This window comes from Monoraphidium neglectum (genome assembly GCF_000611645.1).
Source record: "Monoraphidium neglectum strain SAG 48.87 unplaced genomic scaffold scaffold00055, whole genome shotgun sequence".
NCBI classification, from domain to species: domain Eukaryota; kingdom Viridiplantae; phylum Chlorophyta; class Chlorophyceae; order Sphaeropleales; family Selenastraceae; genus Monoraphidium; species Monoraphidium neglectum.
The window spans coordinates 1-27,400 of NW_014013573.1; the positions used below are offsets into that span (position 1 = coordinate 1).

Below are 27,400 nucleotides of genomic sequence, written 5' to 3' on the forward strand. Positions count from 1 at the left end.
AGTGCTTGCCCCACCTTGCCATCCATTGGGAAGGTCCCACACACCCCCCAAGACGACGCCCAACGCGTTTCATGACCAGGTGGAATGTCTGCAGCCGCCATACCTTGCTGCCCAGTCATGCAAGGGTTCATCCCTGAACTCTAAATCCTAAAACCCAACTTGCTTGGCACTTAAGGTCAGACTGCTGCCCCATTCTGAACCGTTTTGGGCTTTGGCTCTTGGGGTTACTTTCTGCACATCATGGAGCCCTCTTGCAAGCAGACACAGCCAAGTAAGGGGGGAGTGCTGCTGGGCTGCGGCCAGCCTGCGTGCATCATACTTTTGGTAATGTGCGTGCCAAACACAAGTGGGGGGGTGGTGTTGGTGCAGCCCTCCACCATGCTTGCCCCACCTTGCCATCCATTGGGCAGGTCCCACACACCCACCAGACGACGCCCAGCGCGTTTCAGGACCAGGTGGAGTGTCTGCAGCCGCCAGAACTTGCTGTCCAGTCATACCTAAACCCCCAAAAAACCACTCATGATGGGACACAAGCAAGTAGGGTGGTGTTGGTGCAGCCTACCACTAGGCTTGCCCCACTCTGGCATCCAGTGGGCAAGCCCCCAAACACTTGCAGACACTGTTTAAGTAAGGCATGGCAGGACGAGCGAGGAAGAACGTCTGCCGCTCCAAACCGCTGTTCAGTCGTACAAGGGTTTCCAACTGGACCCTCAACCCGCCCCATTGCCAGGTACCACTTGAGCCCTTGCTCCCTTGAAGGAATGGCACTGCGTTTGAATGCAGTGCGCGGTCACCATTCTTTGGAAGCTGCCCCTACCTGCCAGGGGGCCACTCCTGTGCAAGCTGTTTGCAACACGGGTCGAGACTTGAAATTTACCGCTCGCATTTACCCATTGTCCCAGATATCGGAATTCATGTCATAACAATCCAATCCTCCTTTCCGTCGCCATTTGAATGCGCGACAGCCGCCCGTGCTGATTGCTGAGGTAAAGCTGGCAGGGGCTGAGCCGCTATCACGATGGCCACCGCACTGCTTCTGGCCCGCTTTCTTGCCAGTTGCTTGGCGTTCATCCACCACTTGGGCTGGTGAGGGGTCTTTGCGTACTGGCATCTGCTGGCAAAAAGCTGCAAGGGGCCTCCAAGGGTGTCGTCTAGGATGTACACGTTACGATAGGCTTGTGCGCGGCCTAGCAGGGGCCTTGTCAGCGGCAGATATACTATATAGTCACTGAGGAAGCCAAAAGACCGCGGCACAAGTGCCGACGGTTGACCATATACAAGCGAGGCGTCTAGCTGCCGCCCAGCTGCCCGCACGCAGCTTGTTGGATGCCAAGTGTGCACTCGGATTACATGGAGCTCCCAGCACGCCGGAGCCCATTGCACATGCCTGGGCATGAAAGGGACAACGCATGAGTGCGAGGTAAACACCACAGTCAAAGCGTACATGGGGACTCTCGCGTTTGCGGCAGCAGCCGGGGACACAACGGGGTGGAGAAGTCACAAAACCATGGACTTGAAGGACAAAACAAGCTCTTGATATCCGGGAGAATTGGATCAGCCCTCCATGCCGCTTTTACAGGCAGCATCGCCTTGAAGTACAAATTAGAAGACGAAACATCAACGCAGATGGGGGTGAAGACCGTCATCATCATCGTATCCACTAGGTAAACAGCAATCGCATGTGCCTGGGAAAACCACGTGATGCATCAGGACATGCATATTGCTGTGGCGCCTTCTCCAAGCTCCGAGGCTGCAGTAAGGTGTGCGGCTGCCAACTCAGCAAGCCACTCGCAAGGAACATCCTGAAGTTGGGGGTGATGAGAGGAGCAAATTGTTTGAACAAACGAGCTACAGGACTACGTCACGCTTGTGCAAGAGCAAGCACGCGCTGCAGCCGTGATGGTATGAGAAATCAAGCTGTACAAGGGCACCAAGGTCATGATTGTAAGGGGCTCCAAGGCCCCGCTTCACCTGCAGCGTTGCGTGCATGTCCATGAGCAGGCCCGTGGCCTCGGTGAGCGACGTGACCCCTTGATAGCCAGATATAATATTGCGTGCCGCTGCGCCCAACGGTAGCGTGACTGCTGCGCCACCTGCCCGCCGCCGCTGATTGGCTACAGGCATATCATAGAGCTGCTGCTGCTGCTGCTGCCGCTGCTGCTGCTGCTGCTGCTGCTGCTGCTGCTGCTGCTGCTGGTGGTGATCTTGCAGCTCATGCTGGCGCAGGTCTTGTTCGATTAGCCATTGGCGTGGAGCGTGCTCATCCCCACTCTCGGCCCAGACGCTAAGCTCCTGCGGGATTAGTGAACGACGTTGCAAGTTGCAGTTGTGAGCGTGACGCTTGTGCATCAGAATCATTCTCCATGTCAATTGCTAGACAGCAACAATTCAAAAAACCATTGTGCAAGGTTGACATGCGAGCAAACCTGTTTGTGTTACCTGCTCAAAAACGTCTGCAAGCTGCCCTCCAGCCTGCATGAAATCGCTCAGCGTCGCAGAGGCAGTGCCCATACCAGCGGCCACGCCCCCAGGAGTTGCCAGCAGCTGCAGCTCTAGAGCCGGGCTGATGGACGAAGAGCAAGACTGCTGATTCACAAGCCTCTGGCGGAGCATCGGCAGCGTCGAGGGCAGGCGGTCGCCAGCATCTCTACGTACGGAAAGCGTAGCAGCCGAGAGAGAGGGGTTGGGATGACAGGGTGCATGCCATTGAGGAAAAAGGACTCCCCAACAAGCTGGAACCCACGAGCACATTAAACCGGGCAACAGGGGCAACCAGTCGGTGCTCCTCACTTGTACTCGTCCATTAGGGAGGCCATGTCCCGTGGAAACAGCTGCATGCTGTCGGACCACAAGCGCGGACCTAAGTCGCATGAAGTATCCAGCAGTTGCGACACTCTCAGGTCAGCGTGCGCGCCAGTGTCACTGGTTGCAACGCCAGTGGAGTGGACGTCCTCCACACTGGCTACGCGCTGCGAATCCACAATGGTAATCAGGTCCGCCAGGTGCACCAGCAGGTTGTGGCCTCCAGTGCCGCAGCCCTGGAAAGGAAGGTGGCAGTCCAGCCCTTGGACAAGCGATTGCAGATTGAACATTCTAAACAAGTACAATGCACACGCTGCTGCGTGTGCTCTTTGAGCGTGCACCCGCCATCCTTGCTGTGCTCATGCGTGCGTAGCTGCCTACTCTGATATCGTCCACGCTGGTCCGGATGCCGAGCAGTGCCAGGAGTCGCTGGCAGCCTGTGGAGGTTGCGAGCCCAGCCTCATCAGCTACATTGTGCTCACCCCAACAAATGTTGATGGTCGGCCTTGCTACAAGCATGCAAATGTGTCCATGCGCCCCCTCAGGGCATCACCATTGCACCCCCTCAGCCCCTCCCGCGCAGCGTTTGCGCCACCCACGCTGTGCATGACGTTCCTCTGCTGAGAAGAGCTGATCGGAACTGCTGATGTCGCTGCCGCCATGGCTGACCGTGATCGCACTCAGCAGCGGCCAAACATCGCTGATGCTCTTGCCTCCTCCGAGGAGCCTGCAGGAGTGAATGGCGGACAACTAGCACTTGACAGGGGCATTACTGCAGGGGACGCTCACGGCACGGCGCCACCCTGCGGCCACGGGCAGCTGAGCGCATGCACTTCAAGACAGAAACACCACATAAACATTCAGCCCTGGGGTAGACGTGCTTCGCCCACTCGCCTGGAGATCGCCCATGTGATGGCATCCTGCCGCTGCTGGCCCGGATACAGCATGCCTGATACGCCTCCATCGTATCCGACCCGCACCATTGCCGCCTCGAGCTCCCGCAAGCCGTCTGTCATCCCAGCCGGTTCAACAACAATGAGTGGAGAAGCACACGAGCAGGTCGTGATTGATATCATACATCACGTCGAATACACTGCACTATGACATGCGCTCGGCACAATCTCTTGTTGCGGTATGATATCACGTACAGCACAGCCTACGGTAGCTGCTTGACTCGATCTGCTGGTGCGCCATGATATCGGCTTCGCACCCACAGGAAAGAACCCGTTGTTGAAGGCGTGGTCTTCACACCAACCTTGATGCGCAGCGCGCGTTGACCGTGATGGCTGAGGTCAACAAGAAGAGGGTGCGGTTCGTCGGCGCAGGCGCTGCTGGGCATTGCAAGACGCGCACATGCACGCATCCAGCGCTCATTACTGGTTGGGTGGTGGAATGTATTTAGTCCAGATCAAGTTTGTTTGCTCACAAGTTTGCTGCGCCTCGTGCCCAGGTCAAGCCTGGAGCCATCAAGCTGCATCCATCAGAGCCTGCGCTGATCGTGCACTATGAGGTGCGTGGGCGCCAACCAAAGCTTGCATGCAGTAGAGCGAATGCGCTCAATCTGTCAGGGTTATAATGCACAGCCACCCCATTGCTTTTGATGCAAGGTTTTGAAAGGTGCCTTACCAGCGACGGCCGCCTTGTGTTGTCCTTGATCTGAGACCCATGTGCGCGTCTGCCCTTGCTCAGGCAACCCTGACACAGAGCTGATCCTGTACCACATATCACAATTTCAGGTACAAGACGTGAGCTTGGTAACACAAGAGGTCGTGAGCAGCAGCAATGCAAGCAAGCGGTGAGCATGCACGGTGGCTCACTCGGCTGGGGTGTGTGTGGAGGCAGGTGAGGGTTGTTGATGTGGCTGGCCTTTCAGCCTGGCCACCCATGCCGAAGGCGGCAGAGAAAACCTGTAGCTGGTAGCATCCTTATGCATCGGCTCCAGCGCTTGAGCCTGCTGCGGCTGAAGATTTTGCATTCCATGTTCCTGCTCTATGACTCCTACCACAGAATCACAGTGCGGTCCTTGGATCTCTCTACTGACCTACGTGCCCTGGCCTCAGACATCGTGGACAAATGCAAACTGATCCATCCGTCCAAGGTGAGCGTATGCAGTCTTGGAGCAACTATCCGCAGCACGCTCCATGCAGCAGGGATGTGACAACCGCACAATTATGGCCCCTGCCACGAACGTCCTATCAGACTGATCAGGTGGAGCAACTACTTCAACAGCTGTTGGAACGGCTGCAACGGCCAGCTGCACGCCAGCCAGACGCCAACCGCCAGGCGGCAAATGTCCAGGGTTCAAATGCAGGCGATTGTGATGTTGGGTCCTGTGATAATGTGGCGGGGCATCATGCATCGGCTATAAGCGTGCGCAGCGCGCATCAGGGCCAGCAGCACCAGCAGTCGCAACAGCAGCGGCAGCAGCAGTGGCAGCAGCACCAGCGGCAGCAGCACCACGAACAGCAGCATCAAGAACACCACAAAGTTGAGGCTGGCGCAAAGTCCGTTGTGGTGGATGTGCACGCAACCCCGGTCGCTGCTCTCTTTCAGGTGCGTGCACTGCAGGGTTAAGGTTGCAGCCACTGTTGAATTGTGCTTGGATGCCTGTAGGAGAGCTGTGCAGCCGCAAAATTTGGCTGAGATTATTCGCGCCTGCTCAACTCAGGTCACGCCGCTGGCAAGCTCGCTCCTTGATGTGGTGGATGCTGACATGTCTGAGCTTGAAGGCTACGTGGAAGCGCTGTATGATGATGACATCACCACCAGAGCAGCAGCGGCCACCACTATAGCGGCAATGTTTGGGGATACTGCCAATTTTGAGGTGGGCCATGGCGATCTAAACATTCGGCAACAGCAAGGCCAGGCCACTCGCAGCGCACCATCAGTGGTGGCATCAACAAGTCTGCCTTTCGACTGACGTTTTTGTGGACCCTTTGCAGGCACTGCTTTCTCATTCGTCGCTGCTACCCACATTGGCGCGCCTGCTGCGGGAGGACGGCCGGCGAAGCCTCGAGCTGGCGGGCGCCGTTGCAACTGCCTTCTTCAGCCTCAGCTCCATGCGCCAGCTCCACCGCACGATTGGCGAGCTCCAGGTCGGCGCTCTGCTGCTGGAGCTCTGCCAACTTGAGGTACAACGCACAGCACAGCGCATTGCAGTGGACGGTCTAGTCGCCTCACCAGGCGCACAGGCTGCGCGCTTGGCGGCTGCGGCTGTCGGTCAAGGGCCAAAACTTACCGAGCGGTGAGCTGAAGCTAGGAAGAAAGCATGAATTTCGACAGGTGTGATGTGTTCCCCCGCTTCTGAGCTTCTGGAGCCATGGAGGCTCATGGGATTAAACAGTCGTATAGGAAGCACATGCCGCAAAAGCAATGCTACCTTCATGCACTGCAGCAAAGCGAGCCACATTCTTTGATAAATGATTGTCGTCTATGCCACACATGTGTGTCTGAGGCATCGGCACCTGCGTGCCGGCTTGTTTGCGCAAGCGCAGCCCGCGCCCCGTACCCATCCTGCCCTTCGACTACCCGGGCGGCTCTTCTCACCAACTACCACTGCATTTGCCTGATTGATGCCGGGGCGCCGGCGCACTGCGGGACGCCGCGCCCGCGCGCAACCATTGCAAGTGGGCGCAAGTGCCCTTGGGTCTTGGCGGTTTTTGCCTTGTGTGCAAACGCGCCTGCCTGAGCAAAACAACAAAGCGATTGAGATCTAAACACAGGAAGTGCCCCAACATTCCTGTTGCAATCGACTACATTGCAGGGAGGTGCTAGGTGCTGTGCTGATGCAGCGACAGCTGCGATTCCTACTTCCCGCCATCGGCTTGCTGTCAAACTTGGCCGAGGACCCAGGAGTACAGAGGAAGATGTTGAAACGGGTGAGGCATCCCCCTTCATTGTGGCCTCGCAAATTGCCCCTTGATCGTGGCTTTGCAAACTGTCGGGTGTTGAAGGAGGTTGGAGTATGATTACAGTTGAATGCATTTGTGGGGCTGTGAAAGCATTTGTGTGGGGTGTTGATGTGTTCCGCTCAGTTGTCATGCACACACACATTGTGCGCTGATATGTGCTGGCAGGATTTACCAGTGGCACTGGTAGCCATGTTGGGCCACCCCAGCCTTGAGCTCAACGTTATGTTGCTGGAGCTACTGCGGCGAATGGCGGTATACACAGTGAGCAAGACGTTTGCATCGGGCTGCTGAGATGTTCATACACATTCATGCACACACATTAAGGTCTCTGCCTTGAGGAATCTCACTGATTTTCTAGAGTATGGTGAGGAAACTTTTATGTATGTGCAATACACCTGTGCGCACTCACGGCCACACCAGCGCACACAAACCCATGCAAATGCGCCCGTAAGCGCACATGTGCGGGTGTATGCACGCGTGCGCACACACACACGCACGCACCCACGCGCGCGCGCTCACACACACACACACACACACACACACGCGCGCGCGCGCGCGCGCGCATGCGTGCGCACGCACACGCAACACACATGCGTGCTAACAAACACACACTCAAACTTGCTAAATAGATAACCTTATCCACACGACCACACAAAATCACACCGTGCAGGAGTCCAAAACACGAATGGTTTCGGCTGGTCTGATCCCACGCGTTCTTGTGCTGCTAAAGGCGGCCTCTCCGCCAGCCCTCCAGGGGGCTGCATTGCGCCTTGCAAATAATTTGGCATTCGACACAAGGCTTCGGCGTCAGATGGTGGCTTCTGGCATGGCAGAGCGACTGGCCGAGGTCTTGGCGCAGCCGGCCTGGGCTGGCGGAACACCGTTGTCGTCCAGCCTCCAGGGCGTGGCTGCCCAGCTCCAGCCTCTTGCACTTGGCTTGCTGTACCTGGCAAGCATGGAGGAGCCAGTCCGCATCACAATAGCTACCGGTCAGGTGCTCTGCAGGTGCATTGGGTTGAGGACATGACATCACTCGGGCTGAGGGAGGAGACAGGCATCAACCCAACTAAAAACCTGCAGTGGATCAACTGGGACATGCTAGGTACATTTAGAATCATTGCACCACCAAACACCATTACCATCCACCAGGCTATATGACGGTCTGCTGCGCTCCCCGGACCTGCGCGCTGTCCCCGAGCTGATTGCACTGATGGTCAACCTAACATCGAGCCCAGATGTGTCGGAGGTAAGCGTGTGGTTAGGGTGTGGTGGGTGGGGTTGAAACTTGTGATATCGGCGATAGTCCTACAAGTGTCTATCCTATGGCTTATTCCCAGTTGTGCTCACACACCTGTCCCAGTGGTTCAGTGTTGGCGAGCGCCTGGAGCGCCTTGTCAGCCGAGCCATGCAGGGCGGTGGGGATGAGCTCGCATGTAAGCTGCTGCGCAACCTGGCCATTGCTGGTGGCAGCCACCTGGCTGGCAGGCTGGCTCCTCAAATGCCCGGGTTTGTTAGTCTCCTGCAGGTTGGTGGCCTTCATGAGCATCAACGAAGGAAGATGTTTGGGTTCGAGCACATTGCTGCTACTGGTTGCTTGGGGGTTACTGTGAGCCGCTTTCGTGGGTGCCACGCATGCATATCAAGCCTCTTTTGGACAATGAGCTCGATGGATGCTTAGACTTGTTGACCTTCTCTCCATCAACTTTCCCATCTCGCTATTGTGACAGGATCAGCGTGCCACCCCAGACCTGGCAATTGAAGTGTTGGGGACCGTATCGGCGGTGTACGACGCCGTGCCCTTGTCTCAAGCAGATGGGGATAATGCGGCGTTCGAAGCGGCAGACAACAACCTGGCACTCACCTGGAACGCGCTCCTGAGTGGATGCGATGTCTTCGGCATGCTTGTGTCTATTCTGACAGGCTTATTGGATGATGACGTGCTGCTGGAGGCAGTGTCTCTGGCCAGAGTGCTTGCAGGGCATGCATCCCTGGCACAGCAGCTGGCAGACAGCGGCGTGGTGAGCGGGGCTTCGCGCTTCAAATCACTGGTTGCAGTGGTGAATCTTGCGATGTTCATCGATCTGATGCTGCTACCAATGTACATTGCTTCAATCCTGCCCCATCCTCAACACACGACATGTTTCAAGCTGCCTATTCTGGCAACACTGATGGCTGAGAAGTGTAGGGATGATGAGTTTGTGTTGCAGGTAATGCTGACGCAACGCCTCCCAGGAACTCGTGGGCGACTGAGCTGCATGTGTGCGCTTTCAAGCGACAAGCGGCAATGTAATTGCAGCAGAACCGCATCCCTTTCTTGCTGAGTATGCCTCAACCCGGCACTCCACTTGCTTGCAGGCTGCCTGGGCGCTCGCCAGGGCCTTCTTGCAGCAGCCAACACGCAACGTATTGCTTATGGAGACTCAGGTATCGGCAATGCTTGCAAAATGTCTTCATACGCATTGCAATGCAATCAAACTTCCCGATCTTCAGCTGATGGGACATTGCAGTTTCCAGCCTTCGGCTGATACGGTATGCCGTCGCACTGGCAAACACACAAATTGATTCAACAGGCCGTGCCATACTTGGTTGACCTGCTGGCGGACCCCTCCGCGGCAGTGCGGGCCGCAGCCAGCACTGGGCTTGACGCTGTCATCGACCACGACAACGAGGATGGGTGGGCGCCACGCCTCAGGATGCTGAAGTTTGAGGCACACAACCAGGCGAGGCACGGCTTGATGCGAAGCAAGGTGTTGTGAGAATTCAGCCATGAGGTCCAGGAAACAATAATAGTACACAAGTCTTGCATAGCTGATCTTAGCAATTGCACCTCAAACACTTTGCAGGCATGGCTTTCAATTGTACAGCACCATTTGCCAATAGAATCGTCGATGGGCCAGCAGGGTGGCGATGAAAATGCTGTAGGCAGCACACTTCGGCGGCCTGCCGCGGCCTTGGGCAACCACACAGGCGAGTCGGTGTCAGGCGTTGACAGCAGCGGCAGCACCCTCCAAAGCACCAAAGATCCTGCCGTGGACTACGGCATGTATGCCGCTAGTGGTCAGCAGCTAGTGGTGGACATTGAGGGCTACCAGCACGAAGTGGAGGTACACCACCAGGCGGCATTGCAGGAGGGCGGCGAGACTGCCCCCTCTCGCGAAGATGAGGCGGTGTTTGGCTTTGGTTTTGGGCTTGGCAGCGGCTTGGGCGAGGATCTGGGAAGCGCTGCCCCACCAGACGCATGTTTTGACGGCGGTTGGCGTGCGCCCCAGGAGTTGATGTAGCAACAACATCGTGTAGGGGCATTCTTTTGAATGTGTGTCGATGTTCGTGAGTGATGGTGGCATATTCTTCCGTAATCTCAAGCTGTAAAATTGTGCACATACGCCACCAGAACCTCGCACCTAAGAAGTGTCAGTAGTTACCTTCTTTCGCCTGGTAACTGTAGGCTTACACTCTTGCAGGCTCGGTCAACCGGAGTATAATACCCTGACCCAGTTAATTCGCTGGCATGCCAGTGGCACCAGTCCCTGGCGAATACATGTACAGTTTGAGTTTGGTTTGTACAAGGTCTGCGTCGCATGCCATGAGTGTAGTCGCAGCCCGTTGCACATCGACTACCGAGGCAGCAGCAAGTCCCTCATGCACAAGTACGCATCAATGCAAACCACGTAGCCCCGTAAGCGCGACAGGAAGCGCACTGCGATAACCAATACCTCGTTTCTCTGCGATACCAGCTGACATCGGCCCGTTCAAGGACAGAAATCACACGCACGATCTGCAGCTGAGGACTGGGCGCTTATCTGGACCAATCACACGGTGTTTGAGAATATATTGTTATCGGTTCATCAGTTCCACGTGCCGTAGGGGCTCAGCAGGTGAGATGCCACTGCACGCGGGCCCGCTGACCGCCACGCTCTCCAGCTGCTCGCGTATCATGCGTAGAGTGTTTGACCAGACTCTGTAAACCTTATGGCCTCTTGTCGCATCGTCCTGGTTCTTCTCTCCCGTGGGACGTTCGGGTCTTATCCATCAGGACGCCGCATACATGCGGGTTACGCTGTCTTTGTGCGCTCAATAATTTGTGTTGGACAGTCGCGCGTACGGACCTTCGGTGATGGAGGCCCCGTGCCATCAACGCCCATGCGGACCTGCACACGCTGCTGTGCCCATGGTCCTGCTGCCGCAGCAGGTACAGATGGCGTCTGCATCGACAGGTCGGCCGCGGCTCCAAGAGGTGGCATGAAGCGCAGCTTTCTTGGATCCTCCGGGGCTGTACAGCCGAGTGGGGACGTCGCCACTGCCGCCGCTGACGCGTTGACCGCAGACTCCGAGGACTTTAAAGGGGCAGTGGCCACCACCAAGCCCAGAACCAGGACGAGCGATACGATCACACCCCTACTTGCCACGTTGGCAGCAGAGCTGCAGCCTGTGCCGGGCAATGAACCCGTGCCGGCAGGTGCCAAGTGCAACCTAGGCGACGTGCCCGCCGCAGCTCCGACCCCTTGCTCAAGTACCGCCCCGCAGGCGAGTTTGGCAGAGGAGGAGTCATTTTGCAAGAGGCCTATGACAGAGGAATCTCGGGTGTTGTGGCCCCTACCTGCTGCAGTTGCTTGCCTCGTGACGCATTGCTGCCTTCGCTTCTCACCCCTCGCCCTCCAGGCCTGCTCGCCTGGGGTGGGGGCCTGTGCTGACGCTTGGGACTCCTACGTGTGCTGCACGTGGGGCACCCAGCTGGAGGCGACTCTGGGTGCAGACTGGCGCGAGTGCTATGGGCACGACACAAGTAGTGCTCTCCTCTTTTGGGCCCTACAGCAGCAGTACAAGCAGCCGGCCGCACTCGGCTGTGCCAGCAACGGCAGCCACAGGTCAGGGCACGCCCCCATGCTGATGAAATCGCTCCAGTCACCGGGCTGCACGGACACCACAGCGTACGTGTTGCCCCTGACAGCGGCCCAGGTCTTGGCGGCAATGTCGCCAGCTGCGCAAGCAAGTCTTGCAATGGACGGCCGGCAGCAGGAGCGGCAGCAGCAGTGGCAGCAGCAGCGGCCACAGCAGCGGCAGCAGCAGCGGCAGCAGCCGCAGCAGCAGCAGCAGCAGCAGCAGCAGCAGCAGCAGCAACCTTTGGACCCCGGCACAAACCTGGAGACAGCTGAAGGTGGTGCCACCGGCATGTGCAGATGCTGTGGGCCAGCATGGCAGCAGCAGCAGGTGGCGGCGATCCCCCCTTCGGGCTGTCCACCTGCAGAGCCAGATTTGCTGCCACTTGTGACGGTGGCAGCCTTGGCGACAGGAATTGACAGCAGCAGCAGTCCTCTGCTAGGCAGCCCCATCAAGCGCAAAGTGCGGGCTGCACGCACACGAATGGCCCGTGCACACATCATCAGCGACGGCGACAACGCAGCTCACTCACCGCTGTTGACGGCAGTGGCGCCGGAGGACTGCCCCTGTGCAGATGCACCGGCTGCTGCTGTGGAGGACCCTGAGGCTCCGCCGTCGCTGGCTGTGGTACTGGATTCTGCGAGCGCCCCGTGCACAGTCGGGGCAGTAAACCCGGCCCCAACCGCGGGCTGCACTACCAGTAGCAGCACAAAAGGAGCCGGTGCAGTTGTGTCACAAACAACCTCATTGTTGGGGTCGCAGGCACCACCCCAGCAGCGGCAACAGCAGCAGGACCAGCCGGAGCAGCAGGTGCTGCTGCTTCAGCAGCACAGACTCACACGCGTAAGCAGCGCCGATGGTGGCGACGGCAGCAGCAGCAGCAGGGGTGCTGCGGTAATCCGTGACTACCTGGAAGAGGCCTTTGACCTCATGCAGCAGCTGCAAGCAGAGCTGGAGGCAAGGCTGGTGGGGTCAACAGGCAGCAGCGGCAGAAGCAGCAAAGGGAGCAGTTGCAAGTGTGCCAGTAGCAACGGCGCTGCTTGCAGCGCCAGCCCTGGTTCCAGGCAGAGTCCAGGGCGTTGTACGTTTGCGCCCTCGCATGTGGCGGCCGCAAACCCGGTTCCGCCCTGCGCCAAGGCCCAGGGTGGGATTCAGCCTGCTACGGGCAGCAGCATGCTTGTATCCTCGGCCGAGCAGCAGGTGCAGCTGCTCAACCTCACATCGGTTTCACAGACTGCCAGCACAGCAGTCACGACCCAGTCAGGGCTGGCAGCAGGCAGCACCACTGCACCAGCTGGTGTCCAGCTGGTGTTGCCAAAGGGGGAGGGGCTTGCCGTCCCCCATTCTGGCGCAGCTGGGCAAGGCAATGCCAAGAAAGAGGGTACAACACATGCCGGTGCTGCTGGGTGCGCAGCCGCTGATGGTGCCACATCCAGCAGTGGGATGGCTGGCAGCTCCACAGCAGGTGCTTTAGCCCTGTTAGATGCACTGTCCAGCCTGCTGTCAGCTGCTGCAGCTGCTGCGCCACAGCGACAGGCCCAGGACACGGCAGCCTCGTGCTGGATACCGAAGGCCAGCAGCAGTGACAGCACCGATCACAACGCCAAGGTGGCGGCAGCCGCGGTTGGCCACCAAGACGACGAGATGCACAGTCAGGGCGACGCCACCAACAGCAGGCGTGCGGGCAAGGTCAGCAGGAGAAGCAGCGTGGGAGTCTTGCTGGACGCCAGCCACCCACAGGGCGTGAGCCCCGTGCACGTCGCCGCCGCAGCTGGGCGTGCTGACGTGATCGAGCGCCTCATGCTGATTGGGTGCGACCCAAATCAGCGGTCCTGGATTGACTTGCCGCTCTCTGAGGCGCTACAGGGCGCCTTGTCAGGCGACTGCGTGGCCAACATCAAAGGCCTGAGCACTGGCAGCAGCGGCGACAGCCACGCAAGTGGCCGTTTCAGCATGATCAGCAGCGATGGCAGTGGGCGAGGCTGCGGAGCATTCCCAGGATCAGTGGAAACTCAGCCGGTGCCATGCCCGCTGCTGCTGCCGGCAGACGCACTGCATGGTGACGCGCTGCTGAGCGGCGGGGTGCCGCTCGCCGCCGGGGTTACGCCTCTCCAGGTGGCAGCTGCAGCTGGCCATGTAGCAGCTGTTGAGGCACTTCTATGCGCCTCTGGGACAGACGTCAACTCGCGCACTGCCCAGGGTCTCACCGCACTGCACCTGGCTGCACATTTCGGTCACGCAGGTGGGGAAATAGAGCTCGTGTGAGGTTTTTCCTCTCCAGGTTGTATCTGTGTTTATGTGTCTGTTTCTGATTCTCTGCTCTGCACATCAAGCCACTGCTGCTGCTGCAATCTATGACGCTGCCGCATTTACCGACACACACCACCACAGCGGTCGTGGCCGTGCTTGTGCGTTCAGTCGGCGTGGACATCAACGCCCGTGACTGGTCGTGGTCAACACCACTGCATCACGCTGCTGCTGCCGGTCATGGATCAGTGGTAGAAGTGTTGTGGCCGCGGCGCGTGGAGTTTGATGCGGCAGATGCTGCTGGCCGCACAGCGCTGCACCTGGCGTCGGCAGGGGCAGGCAGGAGCGAGGCTCTGGAGGTTGTCAGCAAGCTGATCATCGCTGGCTGCAACGTCAGCGCCACTGACGCCGCAGGTTTCACAGCGGGCCACCTGGCGGCCTTCAACGGTGAGCTGACGAGGAGAAGTCAATGAATGCACCTGCGGGCGATGGGCTAGGAGCTACATGGTGGCCTGAGCAGACTGGTGTGCATATTTGCACTGCCATATTGCTGTGTTTGACTTTGCCAGCCTACAACCCCACCAATCGCTTGCCACTTCATGCACCAGGCCATATTATGGTTCTGGAAAAGCTACTGCTGGCAGGGTGGGACATGGAGCGCCGCGCGTTTCCAGAACCTGGCCTGCGCAAATCCAGCAACGCATCGTTCGGGACCTTCTTGGCACCTATGCCTGGGGTGAACACAAACCACAGCAGCAGTGGCCAAGTCCGGCCTAGTATTGGGCATACATTCAACCCATTGCTCCTAGCGTCGGGTCCCGGACCACAGCCTCGCAGCTGGGCCCCCGACCCAGGCGTACTGGACACACAGGGTTCAACAGCACTGCTGCTTGCGGCCGCAGCTTGCGAGCAGCACGCCTGCGTGAGCTGGCTCCTCAGCAGCGGTGCAAGGCGTGACGCAGTCGACGGCCGCGGTGCTGGACCATTGATGATTGCGGCGGCGGCAGGGCGATGGGACGCCTTCGGTGTGCTGCTGCCGCTGGATGACGAGGGCCGCCTGGACGCAGGGCGGCCCGAGCTGCATGCCACCGACTCCACTGGGCGCTCGCTGTTGCACGCCGCAGCGTACGGCGGCTCTCGCCGTATGCTGCAGCTACTGGCAGACGCCGCCTTTGACCCCGCGGCTGTGCTGCCAAGCAACGATGGCCGCACCTGCCTGCACTATGCAGCGGCTGGGGCAGGCAGCCGCGGCGCTTGCGAGCTGCTGCTGGCTGCGGGGTGTCGAGCTGACCAGCCTGACTCATTTGGCCTTCTGCCATGGCACCTTGCAGCGCAGCAGGTGAGGGGTTGGAGGACTGCAACTGTGTCATCTGGCTCAGTGCTTTTGTGCCAGATGTTGCGCGGTCATGTATTTATTGAGGCCTGGTTTGTCGCCTTGAATCCAACAATCGTGCTGCCACAACCTTTTCAAAGATGTATTGTGTTGAAATTGTTGGCTGTGCTTTTTCCTCCGCTCTTTTTGGATCAGGGCCACGTGGAGCTGCTCCAGCTGCTTCTGGCGAACGGGGCCGACCCTGGCTGTGCAGATGGCGAGGGTCGTACTGCATTGCACCTCACAGCTGCAGGGAACTTTGAGCAGGCTCTCAGACTGGTGCTTGAGCATGGCGCGCCCCTGAACACGCGCACCAGCGCTGGCGTCACCCCTCTGCAATGTGCTGCTATCGCGGGTGCGGCAAGCGCTTTGCGGGTCTTGGTCAATGCAGGGGCCGCAGTCAACAACCAGGTGTGTGGGGCTGATGTATATATCTCAAGATTGATGGGCATGGATAGCACAGAAAACTGCCTCTGGGTGCTCTGGTGCCTCTGTTGCCAAGGTTTTGGAACTGGTGGTGGAGAGCTGTGCACCTCACTCTTTCCTTCATCGTGCCGTGCGGTTGCTTGCTTTGCAAGGATGCACGTGGGTGGTCTGCCCTGCACTATGCCGCCACATGCGGCGATGAGGTGACGGCAAAGATCCTGGTTGATGCTGGAGCCGCGTTTGATTGCGCCTCTGAGCTGGAGGGGTGGACGCCGCTCGCCGTGGCTGTAGGCAGCGGCAGCACAGCTGTCGTGCAGCTGTTGCTGAATGCTGGCGCCCAGGTGCGAGGGCTCAATGCACTGAGGGTGTGCAGGGATCCACATGCATCCCGCACGCACTTTTGCCCACACAGCTTCCTCCCACGCGGCTACCTCGCGACATTTTTCCTGAGGAATGTGGTTGACCCCCTTGTAGGCCGAGCTGCCGGACAAGCGGGGCCTGACCCCACTCCACCACGCCGCGGTGCGCGGCGACAGCAGTATGTTCGGTCTCCTGTTGCGCGGTACCCCCTGGGCCTCAGCACACCCCTGCCTTGCGACAGCCAGTCCTCGGGCTGCCCTACGCCCTGCGGAGGCTGAAACCGGTGATCAGCATGAGGAGCAGCCCTGCAAGCGGCCCAAGGCTCAGCAAGAGCTACAGTGCAGGCCGCCTCTGCCTTCACAGCCGCCCCAGCGAGCCAGCGCAGGCGCCGCGAACCCCCGTGGATCCCTGTTTGTGCGGCGGCTGCTGCATTGCGCCGCGTACGGCGGGGACCCTTGCATTGTGGAACAACTGCTGCAAGGCGGCGCCGCAGCCCAAGACTGCGTGCCTGAACAGACAGGGCCGATTACAGCAGAGGCGGTTGCTGCGGATGACAGCGCCACGGCGCTGCACGTGGCGGTCCTCCAAGGGCACGTGCATGTGACAGCCCTGCTGCTGCAGCGTGGCTACGACGCAGGGCTGCCTGGACCTCACGGCCTTACCCCACTCCACTTGGCGGCTCTGGGCAGCGTGCAAACGTCGTCGAAGCGCCATGCCGCCGCCTTTGATGGTAGGCCGCATGCCCAACCGCCTGCGTCGTTCGGCGGTGGCGACATTGTGGGGTGGCTCTGGCACCCCTGTCAGCAGCCAGGCTCGGCCCAAGCAGGAGGGCCTGCCAAGCCAAGCCAGGCGGCAGTTCAGTTTGGGGGCAGCCTAGAGCAGCAGAGGCAGCAGCAGCAGCAGCAGCAGCAGCAGCAGCAGGACAGGGATCAGCAGCAGCCGGACTCACTGCATCAACAGCCGGCCCCACGGCGGAGTTATGAGGAGGTGTGTCAGGCCCTTGTGGCGGCGGGAGCTGATGTTCTAGCTCGAGACAACGATGGTCGGTCAATTGCTATGTGTGCTGCAGGTGAGGGACAAACGCGACTTTGCTCTCATGAAAGAGATACCAGCGGCGCCTTCAACTCATGCGCCAGCTGGGTTATGTGCAGGAGTTTGAGGTGCTGCAGGGGCAGCCGCGCCTGTGCACAACCACAATTCAGTTGCTCTTCCTCAATCCTCACCTGCAGGCGCAGGCAATCTATGGCTGTTGGAGCTGTGCCTGGCCAAGGGTGCGGCAGCTGGAGCAGCAGATGCCTGTGGCTGGACCGCGCTGCACTGGGCAGCCGCTAATGGGCATTCGAGCGCTGCGCGGCGGCTGGTGGAGGCGCAGCCCCAAGCTGTACTCGGGGCAGCCAACATGCAGGCCAAACAGCAGCAGCCTTCAGTAGGCGAGGTTGGCAGTGGAGTTGGGGCGCGCGACTGTTTGGGCCGCATCCCGCTGCACTGGGCGGCGCTGGCAGGCCACCACGACGCTGCGTGTGTGCTGGTGGGGGCGATGCAAGCTGCACAGCTTGGGCTGCACGTGAAGGACTGCGCGGGGGTGACGCCAACACAGCTGGCAGCCAGCAGGCAGCACGTGCGGTTGGTGACGCTGCTGCTGGAGGCGGCATACAGTGGCCCGCACTCTGCATTGGGTGGGGAGTCGGAGTCGCAGCTGCCAGGCACCACAGTTGCCACGGGCCAACCGCAAGCCGGGATGCTGTGTGCAGGGCATGGCCTGACGGCGCTGCACCTGGCGGCTCAAAACGGTCTAGACACGGTGCGAGGGCCTCGCAACTCTTGAAAGCCTGTGTGGTGAGACCGTTCCGTCACGCTGTTACTACAACGCCCAAGCCTCAACTTAGCATTTTTCTGCCTGCTTGAATGCTGCCGCCACAAACACTTACCTTAACACGATCTCAAGCGGCCTGGCCACATCAACGCCGCAGGTTGTGGCGCAGCTGCTTGAGGTGCCGACCTGTGACGTCTCCTTGCAGGACGCCGACGGCAATACTGCACTGCACTGGGGAGCTGCTGCAGGCTCCGCGCTCGTATGCCGACGGCTCCTAGACGCTGGTGCCAGCCCCGTGGCCACCGCCCTGGACGGCAGCACGCCTCTGCACCGGGTCGGGGCGTGTGCCGAGGTGGCACGCGTCCTCCTGGCAGCTGGGGCGGTGGCAGCAGCCGCGGCTGCCAACGGCAACACCGCCCTGCACAATGCGGCTCAGGCCGGCTTCGTAGAGGTGGTCCTCGTGCTGCTGGAAGCCGGGTGCCCTGTGGATTTGCTTAACACGGCAGGCTGCACAGCGTTGTACCTGGCCGCAGCGGCCGGCCACGAGGCCGCTGTGCGCACACTGCTTGGCGGCGGCGCTGACCCCGACATCCCCACCCCTGCCAGCGGCAATACCGCTATTCATGCGGCCGTGATTGGCGGCCATGACGCTGCAGTGGCAGCGCTACTCAGCGGCCAGGCCGATCTTGGCGCACTTAACGGCGCTGGAAACAGTGCTGTCAACCTTGCTGCGGCTAAGGGGGCAGTGGATTTGATTGGTATGCTGGCAGGTAGGTCGTCAATTTACACTTCCAAGTTACAAATCCAATCACCAGCACCCGCGCAATGTGCCGCTCTCACGCAGTGTGCCAGCTGGACAGCAGTGCAAGTTGGTGCATGTGCAGGGAAGGGCAACAGCATGGCACGGCCCCAACCTGCCTTCAGCTCAAAGCCAGTTGCACATTGTTGTCAGCAGGACTTTGCTCAACGTGGGTCAAAACATCCCCTCCTGCCCGTCACTTGCCAATCCTCAGCTGCGGGCGCCGATCTCCAGGCGCGCAACCTCAAGTCCTGGGCGCCCATTCACAGTGCGGCCAACGGGGGGCACTTGGAGGCCGCACTGCGCCTGGTGCTAGCAGGTGCAAGCTGGCGGCCAGGCAGAGGGGCTGGCGCCGCTGATGCCGATGTTGTCAAGCTGCTTGTGCGCAAGGGTGGCTTCAAGGTGAGCGTGGCTTTGATTCGATGAGGTGGGCCGCCTGGGGTTGAGCCCGCACCATGAGGGCAGATTGCGCCAACTATGATCCTCTCTCAGCCGCCTTGTGCTGCGCTGGACGCCCCCCCCCTCCTCGCACGCGTCCATCCAGAATCCCATGCTCCCCACCCCTTAACATAGTCAAGCTACCTGGAGGGCCGCTTCAAGATGGCAGAACGCGATCGCCATCGCGCCCTCCGTACGGCACCAACCAGCACCGCCGCCGTCCCAGGCGCGGGCGGCACCGCTATCAGCGTCAGCAGCACTGGCAAAACCAGTGGTGTCCCCGCCAGTGGATCTGCTGCGGTGGCCGCGGCGGACGCAGCGATGGCCAGCCTGCTGGAGGAAGAGGCCGCTGCGGCCGCAGCACACGAGGCGGCGGCTGAGAGAAAGAAGGCCAAGAAGAAGGCCAAGAAGGGCAAATCGAAGAAAGGTGGGTGCCCCTCGTTTTTTGCGCACACTGTCTGAGTCGTGCATCACCTGTCGCTCAAATTCTAGTGCTTGCACATCCTTTTTCTCACTTCATCTGGGACTCTAAATTGATGCTTCTCACTGCACCTAACATTAAAACCGCATCGCATCAGGCAAGGAGGACGCGGCGGGCGAGGATGAGGCCTGTGCGGAGTCTGAGGTGGAAGCGGGGCGTGGGCTCAGCGCCAGCACCTGCGCGCCCCCAGCAGCCTGTGCAGAGAGGGAGACCCATGACGACGAGGCAGCTTCAGACCAGCAGCGTGTGTCATCCGGGGAGGGCAGCAGCAGTGGCAGCGACTGCGGCAGCTCAGCCTCCAGCGTCAGGGCTGCAGCTGCATTGGCGACAACCTCAGCAACTAGAATAGCAAGTCGATCAGGGAGGCTGCAGGGGGCAGCTGCTGGCATCAGAGTGGTGGCCATTGCCCGTGGCAGCACCCTGGCAGATTCTAGTAGCAAGCTGACCAAACAGAGGGAGAAGCAGCAGCTCAGGGACAGGGAGGAGCAGCAGCAGCAGCAACACCACCAGCAGCATCAGCAGATTCGGCAGCAGGCGAGGCAGTCGCCTCAGCCTGCGTTGCCTCTGGTCCTTTCTGCAGGCCCGGCCACGGCGTGCAAGAAAGCCAGCGCGGCCACCGACGCTCAAAGGTATGTGCAGCAGCAGCAGCAGCAGCAGCAGCAGCAGCAGCAGCAGCAGCAGCAGCAGCAGCAGCAGCAAGAACAGAAGCACCAGCTGCACATGGTAGCTGAGCCCAGCGGCGTGACCGGCGTTCCAGAGACCGAGATGAGCCCTTGCGTTCTCTTTGCCACAAAAGGCGGGGCACAGGCGGGCAGCAGACCACAGCCGGACACCCTCCAGTCCACTGCACAGAATACCTCGACAATGCAGCAGGCTCTTCTTCCAAAGCAGCAGCAGCAGCAGCAGCAGCAGCAGCAGCAGCACCCGGCCACACCTGCGCAGCGGCCAGAGCCGCAAACACTCACATACCCGCATGCGCCATCTGAACTCTGGCTGGATGGTGGGGCAAAGTCGGCGCAGACGCTGGCGCAACCGCTGGCGCAGACGCCAGTACCACATGCAAGGGAGGTGGCGGCCAGCAGCGCTGCGCCACTAGCCATGATTGCAGGAGTGGGTGCAGAGCCGACTGGCCTGAGGCGGGGCAGGCTGGTACCTGGAGCCTCAGGGTTGCACGCAGCTGCCATCACATGCCCACATACTGTGTCGACTGCCACGAGCTCCAGTGGGCAGAGCCAGCGGCAGCTGCAGCACCCTCAGCCACGGCATTTTGAGGGAGGCTTTGCAGCCCCGTCGAGCTCAGGGCTCCAGCCCGCAGGACCCCGAGTCTCGTGCACCGCACCAGCGGCCCCGCCTTCTCCGGCGCAGTGGCACCCTATCTTGACGCGTGCTCCAGCGTGCGGCCTACCGCGAGTGGCACCTCCGTTTTCCCCAGGCCCATCGCCGATTGAAGCAGTGTGCCACGGCACTGTGGGCCTGTCTGCCAGCGGCAACTTCAGCCCCGCCCGCCCCAGCCTTGGCCCAGCGGGCTTCCCTGCCGCAGGCATGTCACCGCCGCTTGTGGGAATCGCCTTTCCGTTGCCACCCGGCAGCAGCCCGATGGTGTGCAGCCCAGGCACAGCGGGCGCCGCTGGCTCGCACGAGCCGCAGCCCAAATGGCCAGACATGGCCGGCCCTGCCCATGGGTGGGGCTGCTCCACGTCGCTGCCGCAGCACCTGCCCTCCAACCTCGGCCCGCACGCCATGAGCCAGCAGCAAGGACTTGGGTTCGGGCTGGCAAGAGTGGCACCTGTCCGGCCGCGCCAAATGCCCCTGGGCCAGCAGCTGGTGCATCTACAGCACGGGTGGCGCGGCGGTGCGGGCGCCCATTCCACCGGCAGCAGCGGGCCCAGCTCGCCGCTCCACCTGGTGGGCTCGCTCGACGGCGGTAGCGGCAGTGGCGGGGATGGCGGGCCATTTAGGCAGGGATCATTGTGTGAGGGTGAGGACCGGGAGGCTCTGGACGACGCCGCCGCTGCAGGCACTGCCCTTGCAGCAGCGGGCTCCCTTGACGATGGGTGGCGGGCTGACCCGGGGGCGCTGTTCCGCAGCGGATCGGCCGGCACGCTCATCATCGGTGGCGGCGGGAATGTCGGCGGCAGTGGTGGCGCCGGCATACCAGGAGGTGCAGGCAGCATTAGCGCTCCAGGCAGCGCGACCGCGGCACCGGGCAATGCCGCGCGGCTGATTCCTGGCGGCGTCAGCATTTGGTCATACCAGCCTGCGGATGCCGGGAAGCCTGGCGGCCTGGGCCTGGGCACCAGCCCTGTCGCCCGCGTGCTGTTCCCACAGGGTGGGGCGGCCAGCGTGGATTCACAGCCGCCGTGTGCAGGCTTTGGCGGCGGGAAGGGCGCGCCGCAGACAGCGCTGCCGGACGGGCTGGAAGACCCGGCGGTGCAGAGGCGCAGCGGCTGCACTGCGGCTCAGCTGTTGCCCACTGAGGGCGAGCTGCTGATGGCGATGGCCGCCGCCGAGGCGCAGGAGGTGGTTACATCACGCAAGTTCTTTTGAGGCATTGGCTTCTCACGCGCGCTGGGTTAATCCGGCACACCAACAAGGCACACGCACCTTGTGTACTGCGCATGCACCGCCGCAAGGTGGCCGGCGCAGCATTTAGTTACTTGGATCACGGCTGCCTTTCTTGTCAGTGCGCCACCTTTCTTCTTCTCTCATCCTTTGAACGACTGGCAACATGCACACATCACTAGGGTGCGAGAGTCAATGCACAGTATCGAGGGTAACTTGCTGTTTGCTGGCCGATGACTGTAGCTGCTTGTTGTGTCAATTGGAATCCACAACATATGTATAGGGCAACAAAGAGCGGGGTCGCGGGGGACGTTTGTGAGCAAGTGCGTCTCCTGAGACACCGGCCTGTGCGCCGAGACAAGGCTGGGATGTGGGTGTTCACCTGGTTGAGTTTTGAGCACCACGCCCACCCAATACGGCCACGCACGCATCGGTGTACGCGAAGATTTTCATTTTTCTACCGTACAACGCGTGTTGACGTGCTCGGGTAACAGTTTTCCGCAGCTGATTGCAGTTTCGTGCAGTGATCTGCAGTGGTGACATGGTGTAAACAAATATAGCATCGCCACGTCACCACCTTATAAGCTGTCCGCGCGTTTACCTGAACAACCCATTCTTTTGAAGGAAGATCGCTTGACCCAGCTGGGAGAGTTGCGGGTGGGGGTGGGCTCCGTCTACCACACTCGCGCCGTGGTGTTTGATTAGCGTTGCGCATGTCGCGGTCGCTTGCATACTATTGATACTATTGAGGATTCCCAGTCTGATTCCTTGCGCTTAGGCGCGTCTACTCCAGCGCGCCGACACACCAACTCACCGGCATGGATGGCGTGGAGGCGGCGTGCAGCATGGAGGTCGCCATGCAAGAGCTGCTGCCAGATCCCGTGCTGGAGGTGCGTGATACACATAGCAACGCAGGGGGCGCTTCTCAGCCGCTTGCCTGATGCCCATCCCAATCTCAACGCATGCCGCTGCAGAACGTGGGACGGCACCTGCCGCTGAATGGCATGCGCACCTGCCGCCTCGTGTGCAAGCGCTGGGCGGCGGTGATTGGCGAGAGCGTGACGGCTGTGGGCATCACTCCGGAGCAGCTGCGCGCCATCGTGCTGAGCGATGACGCGACACAGGGTTACGTCCTGGGGGGCGGGCCCGACACAGACAGCGAGGGCGAGGGGTGCAGGGGGCCCGCAGGCAACGGCGGCCAGGACCCCAACGCCAGCGACGTTACAGGGGCTGAGAGGACCCGCGGGCTGCTGGAGGGGGTGCACGGCGTGGCAGGCAGCACCACGGGCGGCACCAGCGTTGTTGGGCACGCGCACCACTCTGCTGCAGCTATGCGGAAATTGCGGCTAAGGTCGCGGCGGCTGGCCCGAGCATTCCCGCGAGCCCACACGTGTGTGGTGCACGTCGATGTCGGGTGCGTGGGCGGGCCTGCACCGGCTGGCCGCCCTGCCTGAGGACGGCACAGCGTTGCAGTTGGCGGCGGATGTGCCTTGTGCTGTGCCGGTGGGCCCTTGTTTTCTTGCGCTGCTGGTCCAAACCTGCCAACCCAGTGCACTTGCGTGAGGCTCGTCCTTCACAGCACCCAGGAACCCTCCTCTCCTCTGCTCTTCCCCTTCCTCCAGCTACGGGGACCACGCTGCGCCCGATCCTCAGGAGGCAGCATCACGCCTGGCGGCGCTGCTGGGGGGCCTGCCCAACCTGGCGCGCATCAGGTGGTCGCGGCTCCGCTGGGAATGGGGCCTCTCGGCAAAGCTGAACCCTGTCCACATCATCACGCATCTGACTTACATTTGCTGCTGGATGCTGCCAACAGGTTGGCTGTAAAGGCTCTGGGAGCAGATGACGCAGAGCTTGTCGAGCCCGAGGTTGGCGGGCCGGACTGACCTCAAGCGAGCAACTTGACTGGCGGGCAGGGAAATGTCAGGGGGGAGGCAGGTCGTTGGCACACTGCGTGCTCCAAGGCCCACAGTCTCACGCTTTGACCCAGGGGCTGCTCCCCAGCCTTTGCGTCATGGACGTCACCTGGCATGCGCTATCAGCTGTCCCTCTTGCGGCCCCGAACTCGCCTTCCCACTTCCGACACAAACACACACGCATCCATACACACACGCACACCCTGCAGGAGGTCATGGACATGGACTATTGCTTTACCTACACGCTCCGCCTTCTGCAGCACCTGCTGCTCAGGACACCGCCTGAAGAGGCGCATGCCCTGGCGCCCACAGCAATGGCGCTGCGGCGGCGGAGGGCCATGCTGCCGGGGGTACCCTGGCCCCCTGGCGAACGCCACGGCCATCTTTCAGGGGAGCTGCAGCTCGTCCTGCAGGACCAACAGCCTCACAGGCAGCGGCAGCTTCAGCAGCACGCGCAGACAGCGCCCCTGCCTCGCCGGCTGACCTGCGCTCCGTGCTGGGTGCTTGAGCTGCACCTGGGCGCCCTGCCGGCTGACCCTGCGGCGTGGGGTGACCTGGCAGTGCTGCCACAGCTGGCGACGCTGCTGCTGCCCAGCCCGAGGCCGCGCCTGCCGGCCGCCGCGCTGCCGCACCTGGGACTCCTGGCAAGCCTGCGGGCCCTGCAGCTCAGCGTGGCAGGGGCGGCGGCGGCGGGTGGCGTCGGGCTGCTGGCGGGCCCGGGCATGGCGGTGGCGGGCTACCCTGAGGATGTGGTTGCGGAGCGGGTGGCGGCGCTGTCGGCGCTGACGGGCCTCACGCACCTCGGCTTGCACGGCAACGCGTTGCCCACGCGCTCCCTCAGCCGTGCCCTCGGGGCCCTCACCAATCTCAGGGACCTGTTTGTGGCGGGTGGGCGGCTGAGGCGTGCGTGGGATCCATGGGCTGGCGGCACACAGAGGTCTCACCAACTTCGCGTAGCGTTTTAGAACCAAGTGCTGCTGCTGCTGCCGCCGCAGGTGTGGTCGCTTCATACATGCACTCGTGCCTCAGTCCGCCCTCCACTGCCTCATCTTCACTCGTTCCCCACGCTCCCACCAAAAAACCTCGTGCCAGGTGCTGTGGTGGTGGACATAGAGGCACTTGCGCGGCCCGAGGGCCTCACTGCCCTGGAGCGCCTGGCAGTGCCCCAGCAGCTGCTGCTCTGGGAGGTGGAGCTGCTGGCGCAGCACTGCAGGTGGTCACCAGAATTACTCGCAGCGCTGAGAGCTTGGGAGGGGTATGCCGCTCATCCCTTTGGCACGGGCAGCGTCCTTTGTGTCTTTGAGGGGTCGGTCATTCCCGCCGCCCTTCGCCAGTGCCAACACGCCCCCACTTACGCCGCTCGTTCCACGCGCGCCATCCCGTCATCCGGCAACCTCCAGGCGGCTGCGCCACCTGGAGATGTGTGGGACGTGGGAGGGCTGCGCCCTGGAGGGCGGGGACGACGGCCCCGTCTCCAGCCTGCTCCCACCGCAGGCGGCAGGCGGCGCAGATGCAGCAGCAGGAGACATGCTGGGTGCTGTCGCGCCAGTGGCGGGGCCCTGGGGTCTCATTGGCGGGGCTGCCGATCATGCTGGCACTGGTGGCGAAGAACGGGGGCAAGGCGTTCACGTTGCTGGTGCAGGGGCGTGGCATGCCACCCCTGCCATTCCTGCCTGGCTCTGGCAGGAGCTGTCATCAGTATCCTCATGGCAGCAGCTGCTGTGCGATGGCTGGGAGGCCCTGCAATGCCCTGGGGGGCTTGACGCTGCGGCGCTGCCACGGGACCTGGCGCGTATCCTGGGCGTAGCGGGCGCGGCACGTGTGCACAGGCGCAGCGCTGCCACCAACAAACGTGTGTCATCAGTCGTGCAGCTGTGTGTGCTGCTTGGCCTGCACCGCGCGCTGCACATCGGCCATGCCCCAGATTCACTGGCTCCAGGCGTGGAGCAGGCGGCGCTGTCTGGCATTAGGTGTGGGATCCGGGGCTGCGCGTGCGTGCAGTTGGGGGGCCTCGAAACAGGCACCGTCCCGGTTTTGCCGCAAATCTTCTGCCGTTGTGGCCGTTAGGTTTTCAGTGTCGTTGCCACGCAAGGGTGGAACACTGAGCCTCCTCAGCCTGCACCCTTGATTGATGCCGCGCCTGCCCTCCCCCATCCCCCATCCCCCATCCCCCAGGCTCCGCAGTGTCGGCCATCAGGGGTGCACCGTCTCTGGTATCGCGCTGCTGGCTGCTGTCCTTGACAGCTGTCGGAGGGTGGCGGGCTATGACCCCGGCGACGTCCTGGCCCTGGAGGGTGACGTGCCCGCGGGTAGGGATATGGGGGAGCTTGCAGGCATAGGGGGATGGGTGTTGGGAGCGCCGTGTTGGTTGCTCAATGTGTGACAGGGTAGGGTCAGCAGCGCGTCGCAAGTGAGAGGCGGGCAGCCACTAAATGGCGGCCTGCTGGCGAGACATCAGTGTCACGTTTCATGCAGGTGGTTAATTTCCCGCTCACCCCCTCCACACAACCCCTCTCACCGCCCCACACCTCCCTCAAGGCGCTGTGGACCAGCTGCTGGATGAGGCCTACTCCAACCAGTTCCCTGAGCCAGAGTGTGCAGGGCTGGACGACGGCAGCGACGGCAGCGACAGTGACGACGACGCCTGCTACACCATACAGCGTGGAGAGGGGCAGCACGAGACCGAGGAGTCGGGCGTCAGCGGCGCGGCTGAGGGGCACAAGTCGCTTTTCGACCGCCTGCAGAACCGCCCGCTGCGCTCGCGTCCGCGCGGCGTGACGAGCGTGTTCACGTGGGCTGGCAACGGCTGCTGCTTGGGGCCTCTAGGGTCCCTGCTGCCTGAGCTGCGTCACCTGAACGTGGCGCTGCCGCCGTCGCTGGCAGGACTGGTGCTGCAGGAGGACGCTGGCGGCGTGGACGGCCTGCCAGAGGCCGCCATCAGCTTCACGAACGCGCCCTGCATGGGGCCAGTTGCGACAGAGGTAGAAGGGACGGATCGTCACCAGCAGCTGGAGCTCAGGGACGTGCAGTCTGCTGACGGCAGTGAAGGCGAGGCACGCGGTGATGCCGCCGTGCACAGCGTCGCGGGAATTTCGTCAGCGGCCACGCTGCCTCGCGCGCAACATTTTGTGTCGCTGCGACACCTGAGCATTGGCAACCTCACAGCTGAGACGAGCCAGTGGGACCCGTCGGCGCGCCTGGGTGACGCGCTGATGGCCGCGATTGGGGAGGGTCTTCCTTCCCTGGAGACGCTGCAGGTCGGCGAAAGGGGGGAAGTGCTGCTTTATGTGCATGTTGTGGATTACCGGTGCAGTATGCCATTTGAGCTGATGCAGCCCAGGTCTCAATCATCAGGCATTGCTTTGCTTTTGTCAACCCCCCCGCCCACCCCCCCAATG

At 61.4% G+C, this 27,400-nt stretch overlaps 17 protein-coding genes across 17 annotated transcripts in view; all 17 read left to right on the forward strand.

Annotated features, from left to right (window-relative positions):
* Positions 1 to 9,639: 9,639 nt before the first annotated feature.
* On the forward strand, positions 9,640 to 9,994 carry MNEG_0638 (hypothetical protein; the record flags this gene model as incomplete). Its single annotated transcript, XM_014050859.1, has 1 exon — positions 9,640 to 9,994. A coding segment is annotated over one exon (355 nt), but the record flags the coding sequence as incomplete, so codon positions are not given.
* Positions 9,995 to 10,952: 958 nt separating this feature from the next.
* Positions 10,953 to 11,192, forward strand: MNEG_0639 (hypothetical protein; the record flags this gene model as incomplete). The annotated part of the gene is made up of 1 exon (XM_014050860.1): positions 10,953 to 11,192. A coding segment is annotated over one exon (240 nt), but the record flags the coding sequence as incomplete, so codon positions are not given.
* Positions 11,193 to 11,372: 180 nt separating this feature from the next.
* Positions 11,373 to 12,218, forward strand: MNEG_0640 (hypothetical protein; the record flags this gene model as incomplete). The annotated part of the gene is made up of 1 exon (XM_014050861.1): positions 11,373 to 12,218. A coding segment is annotated over one exon (846 nt), but the record flags the coding sequence as incomplete, so codon positions are not given.
* A 135-nt stretch (positions 12,219 to 12,353) lies between these two features.
* On the forward strand, positions 12,354 to 12,557 carry MNEG_0641 (hypothetical protein; the record flags this gene model as incomplete). The annotated part of the gene is made up of 1 exon (XM_014050862.1): positions 12,354 to 12,557. A coding segment is annotated over one exon (204 nt), but the record flags the coding sequence as incomplete, so codon positions are not given.
* Positions 12,558 to 13,127: 570 nt separating this feature from the next.
* Positions 13,128 to 13,833, forward strand: MNEG_0642 (hypothetical protein; the record flags this gene model as incomplete). Its single annotated transcript, XM_014050863.1, has 1 exon — positions 13,128 to 13,833. A coding segment is annotated over one exon (706 nt), but the record flags the coding sequence as incomplete, so codon positions are not given.
* A 254-nt stretch (positions 13,834 to 14,087) lies between these two features.
* MNEG_0643 (hypothetical protein) lies at positions 14,088 to 14,285 on the forward strand (the record flags this gene model as incomplete). The annotated part of the gene is made up of 1 exon (XM_014050864.1): positions 14,088 to 14,285. A coding segment is annotated over one exon (198 nt), but the record flags the coding sequence as incomplete, so codon positions are not given.
* Positions 14,286 to 14,740: 455 nt separating this feature from the next.
* MNEG_0644 (hypothetical protein) lies at positions 14,741 to 15,177 on the forward strand (the record flags this gene model as incomplete). Its single annotated transcript, XM_014050865.1, has 1 exon — positions 14,741 to 15,177. A coding segment is annotated over one exon (437 nt), but the record flags the coding sequence as incomplete, so codon positions are not given.
* A 189-nt stretch (positions 15,178 to 15,366) lies between these two features.
* On the forward strand, positions 15,367 to 15,621 carry MNEG_0645 (hypothetical protein; the record flags this gene model as incomplete). Its single annotated transcript, XM_014050866.1, has 1 exon — positions 15,367 to 15,621. A coding segment is annotated over one exon (255 nt), but the record flags the coding sequence as incomplete, so codon positions are not given.
* A 167-nt stretch (positions 15,622 to 15,788) lies between these two features.
* MNEG_0646 (hypothetical protein) lies at positions 15,789 to 15,977 on the forward strand (the record flags this gene model as incomplete). Its single annotated transcript, XM_014050867.1, has 1 exon — positions 15,789 to 15,977. A coding segment is annotated over one exon (189 nt), but the record flags the coding sequence as incomplete, so codon positions are not given.
* A 382-nt stretch (positions 15,978 to 16,359) lies between these two features.
* MNEG_0647 (hypothetical protein) lies at positions 16,360 to 17,038 on the forward strand (the record flags this gene model as incomplete). The annotated part of the gene is made up of 1 exon (XM_014050868.1): positions 16,360 to 17,038. A coding segment is annotated over one exon (679 nt), but the record flags the coding sequence as incomplete, so codon positions are not given.
* A 187-nt stretch (positions 17,039 to 17,225) lies between these two features.
* MNEG_0648 (hypothetical protein) lies at positions 17,226 to 17,797 on the forward strand (the record flags this gene model as incomplete). Its single annotated transcript, XM_014050869.1, has 1 exon — positions 17,226 to 17,797. A coding segment is annotated over one exon (572 nt), but the record flags the coding sequence as incomplete, so codon positions are not given.
* A 217-nt stretch (positions 17,798 to 18,014) lies between these two features.
* MNEG_0649 (hypothetical protein) lies at positions 18,015 to 18,579 on the forward strand (the record flags this gene model as incomplete). The annotated part of the gene is made up of 1 exon (XM_014050870.1): positions 18,015 to 18,579. A coding segment is annotated over one exon (565 nt), but the record flags the coding sequence as incomplete, so codon positions are not given.
* A 243-nt stretch (positions 18,580 to 18,822) lies between these two features.
* On the forward strand, positions 18,823 to 19,010 carry MNEG_0650 (hypothetical protein; the record flags this gene model as incomplete). The annotated part of the gene is made up of 1 exon (XM_014050871.1): positions 18,823 to 19,010. A coding segment is annotated over one exon (188 nt), but the record flags the coding sequence as incomplete, so codon positions are not given.
* A 171-nt stretch (positions 19,011 to 19,181) lies between these two features.
* On the forward strand, positions 19,182 to 19,473 carry MNEG_0651 (hypothetical protein; the record flags this gene model as incomplete). Its single annotated transcript, XM_014050872.1, has 1 exon — positions 19,182 to 19,473. A coding segment is annotated over one exon (292 nt), but the record flags the coding sequence as incomplete, so codon positions are not given.
* A 151-nt stretch (positions 19,474 to 19,624) lies between these two features.
* MNEG_0652 (hypothetical protein) lies at positions 19,625 to 20,527 on the forward strand (the record flags this gene model as incomplete). Its single annotated transcript, XM_014050873.1, has 1 exon — positions 19,625 to 20,527. A coding segment is annotated over one exon (903 nt), but the record flags the coding sequence as incomplete, so codon positions are not given.
* A 432-nt stretch (positions 20,528 to 20,959) lies between these two features.
* Positions 20,960 to 22,074, forward strand: MNEG_0653 (hypothetical protein; the record flags this gene model as incomplete). The annotated part of the gene is made up of 1 exon (XM_014050874.1): positions 20,960 to 22,074. A coding segment is annotated over one exon (1,115 nt), but the record flags the coding sequence as incomplete, so codon positions are not given.
* Positions 22,075 to 22,934: 860 nt separating this feature from the next.
* The window catches only part of MNEG_0654 (Photosystem I reaction center subunit V), a gene marked incomplete at both ends in the record, with an annotated part of 9,047 nt that continues 4,581 nt past the window's right edge, over positions 22,935 to 27,400 (forward strand). The window contains 7 exons of the mRNA XM_014050875.1: positions 22,935 to 22,979; positions 23,064 to 23,214; positions 24,393 to 24,890; positions 25,095 to 25,215; positions 25,403 to 25,972; positions 26,178 to 26,311; positions 26,541 to 27,259. Of these exons, the coding sequence (XP_013906329.1) occupies positions 22,935 to 22,979; positions 23,064 to 23,214; positions 24,393 to 24,890; positions 25,095 to 25,215; positions 25,403 to 25,972; positions 26,178 to 26,311; positions 26,541 to 27,259 (2,238 nt within the window). The remainder of the gene's footprint in view (positions 22,980 to 23,063; positions 23,215 to 24,392; positions 24,891 to 25,094; positions 25,216 to 25,402; positions 25,973 to 26,177; positions 26,312 to 26,540; positions 27,260 to 27,400) is intronic.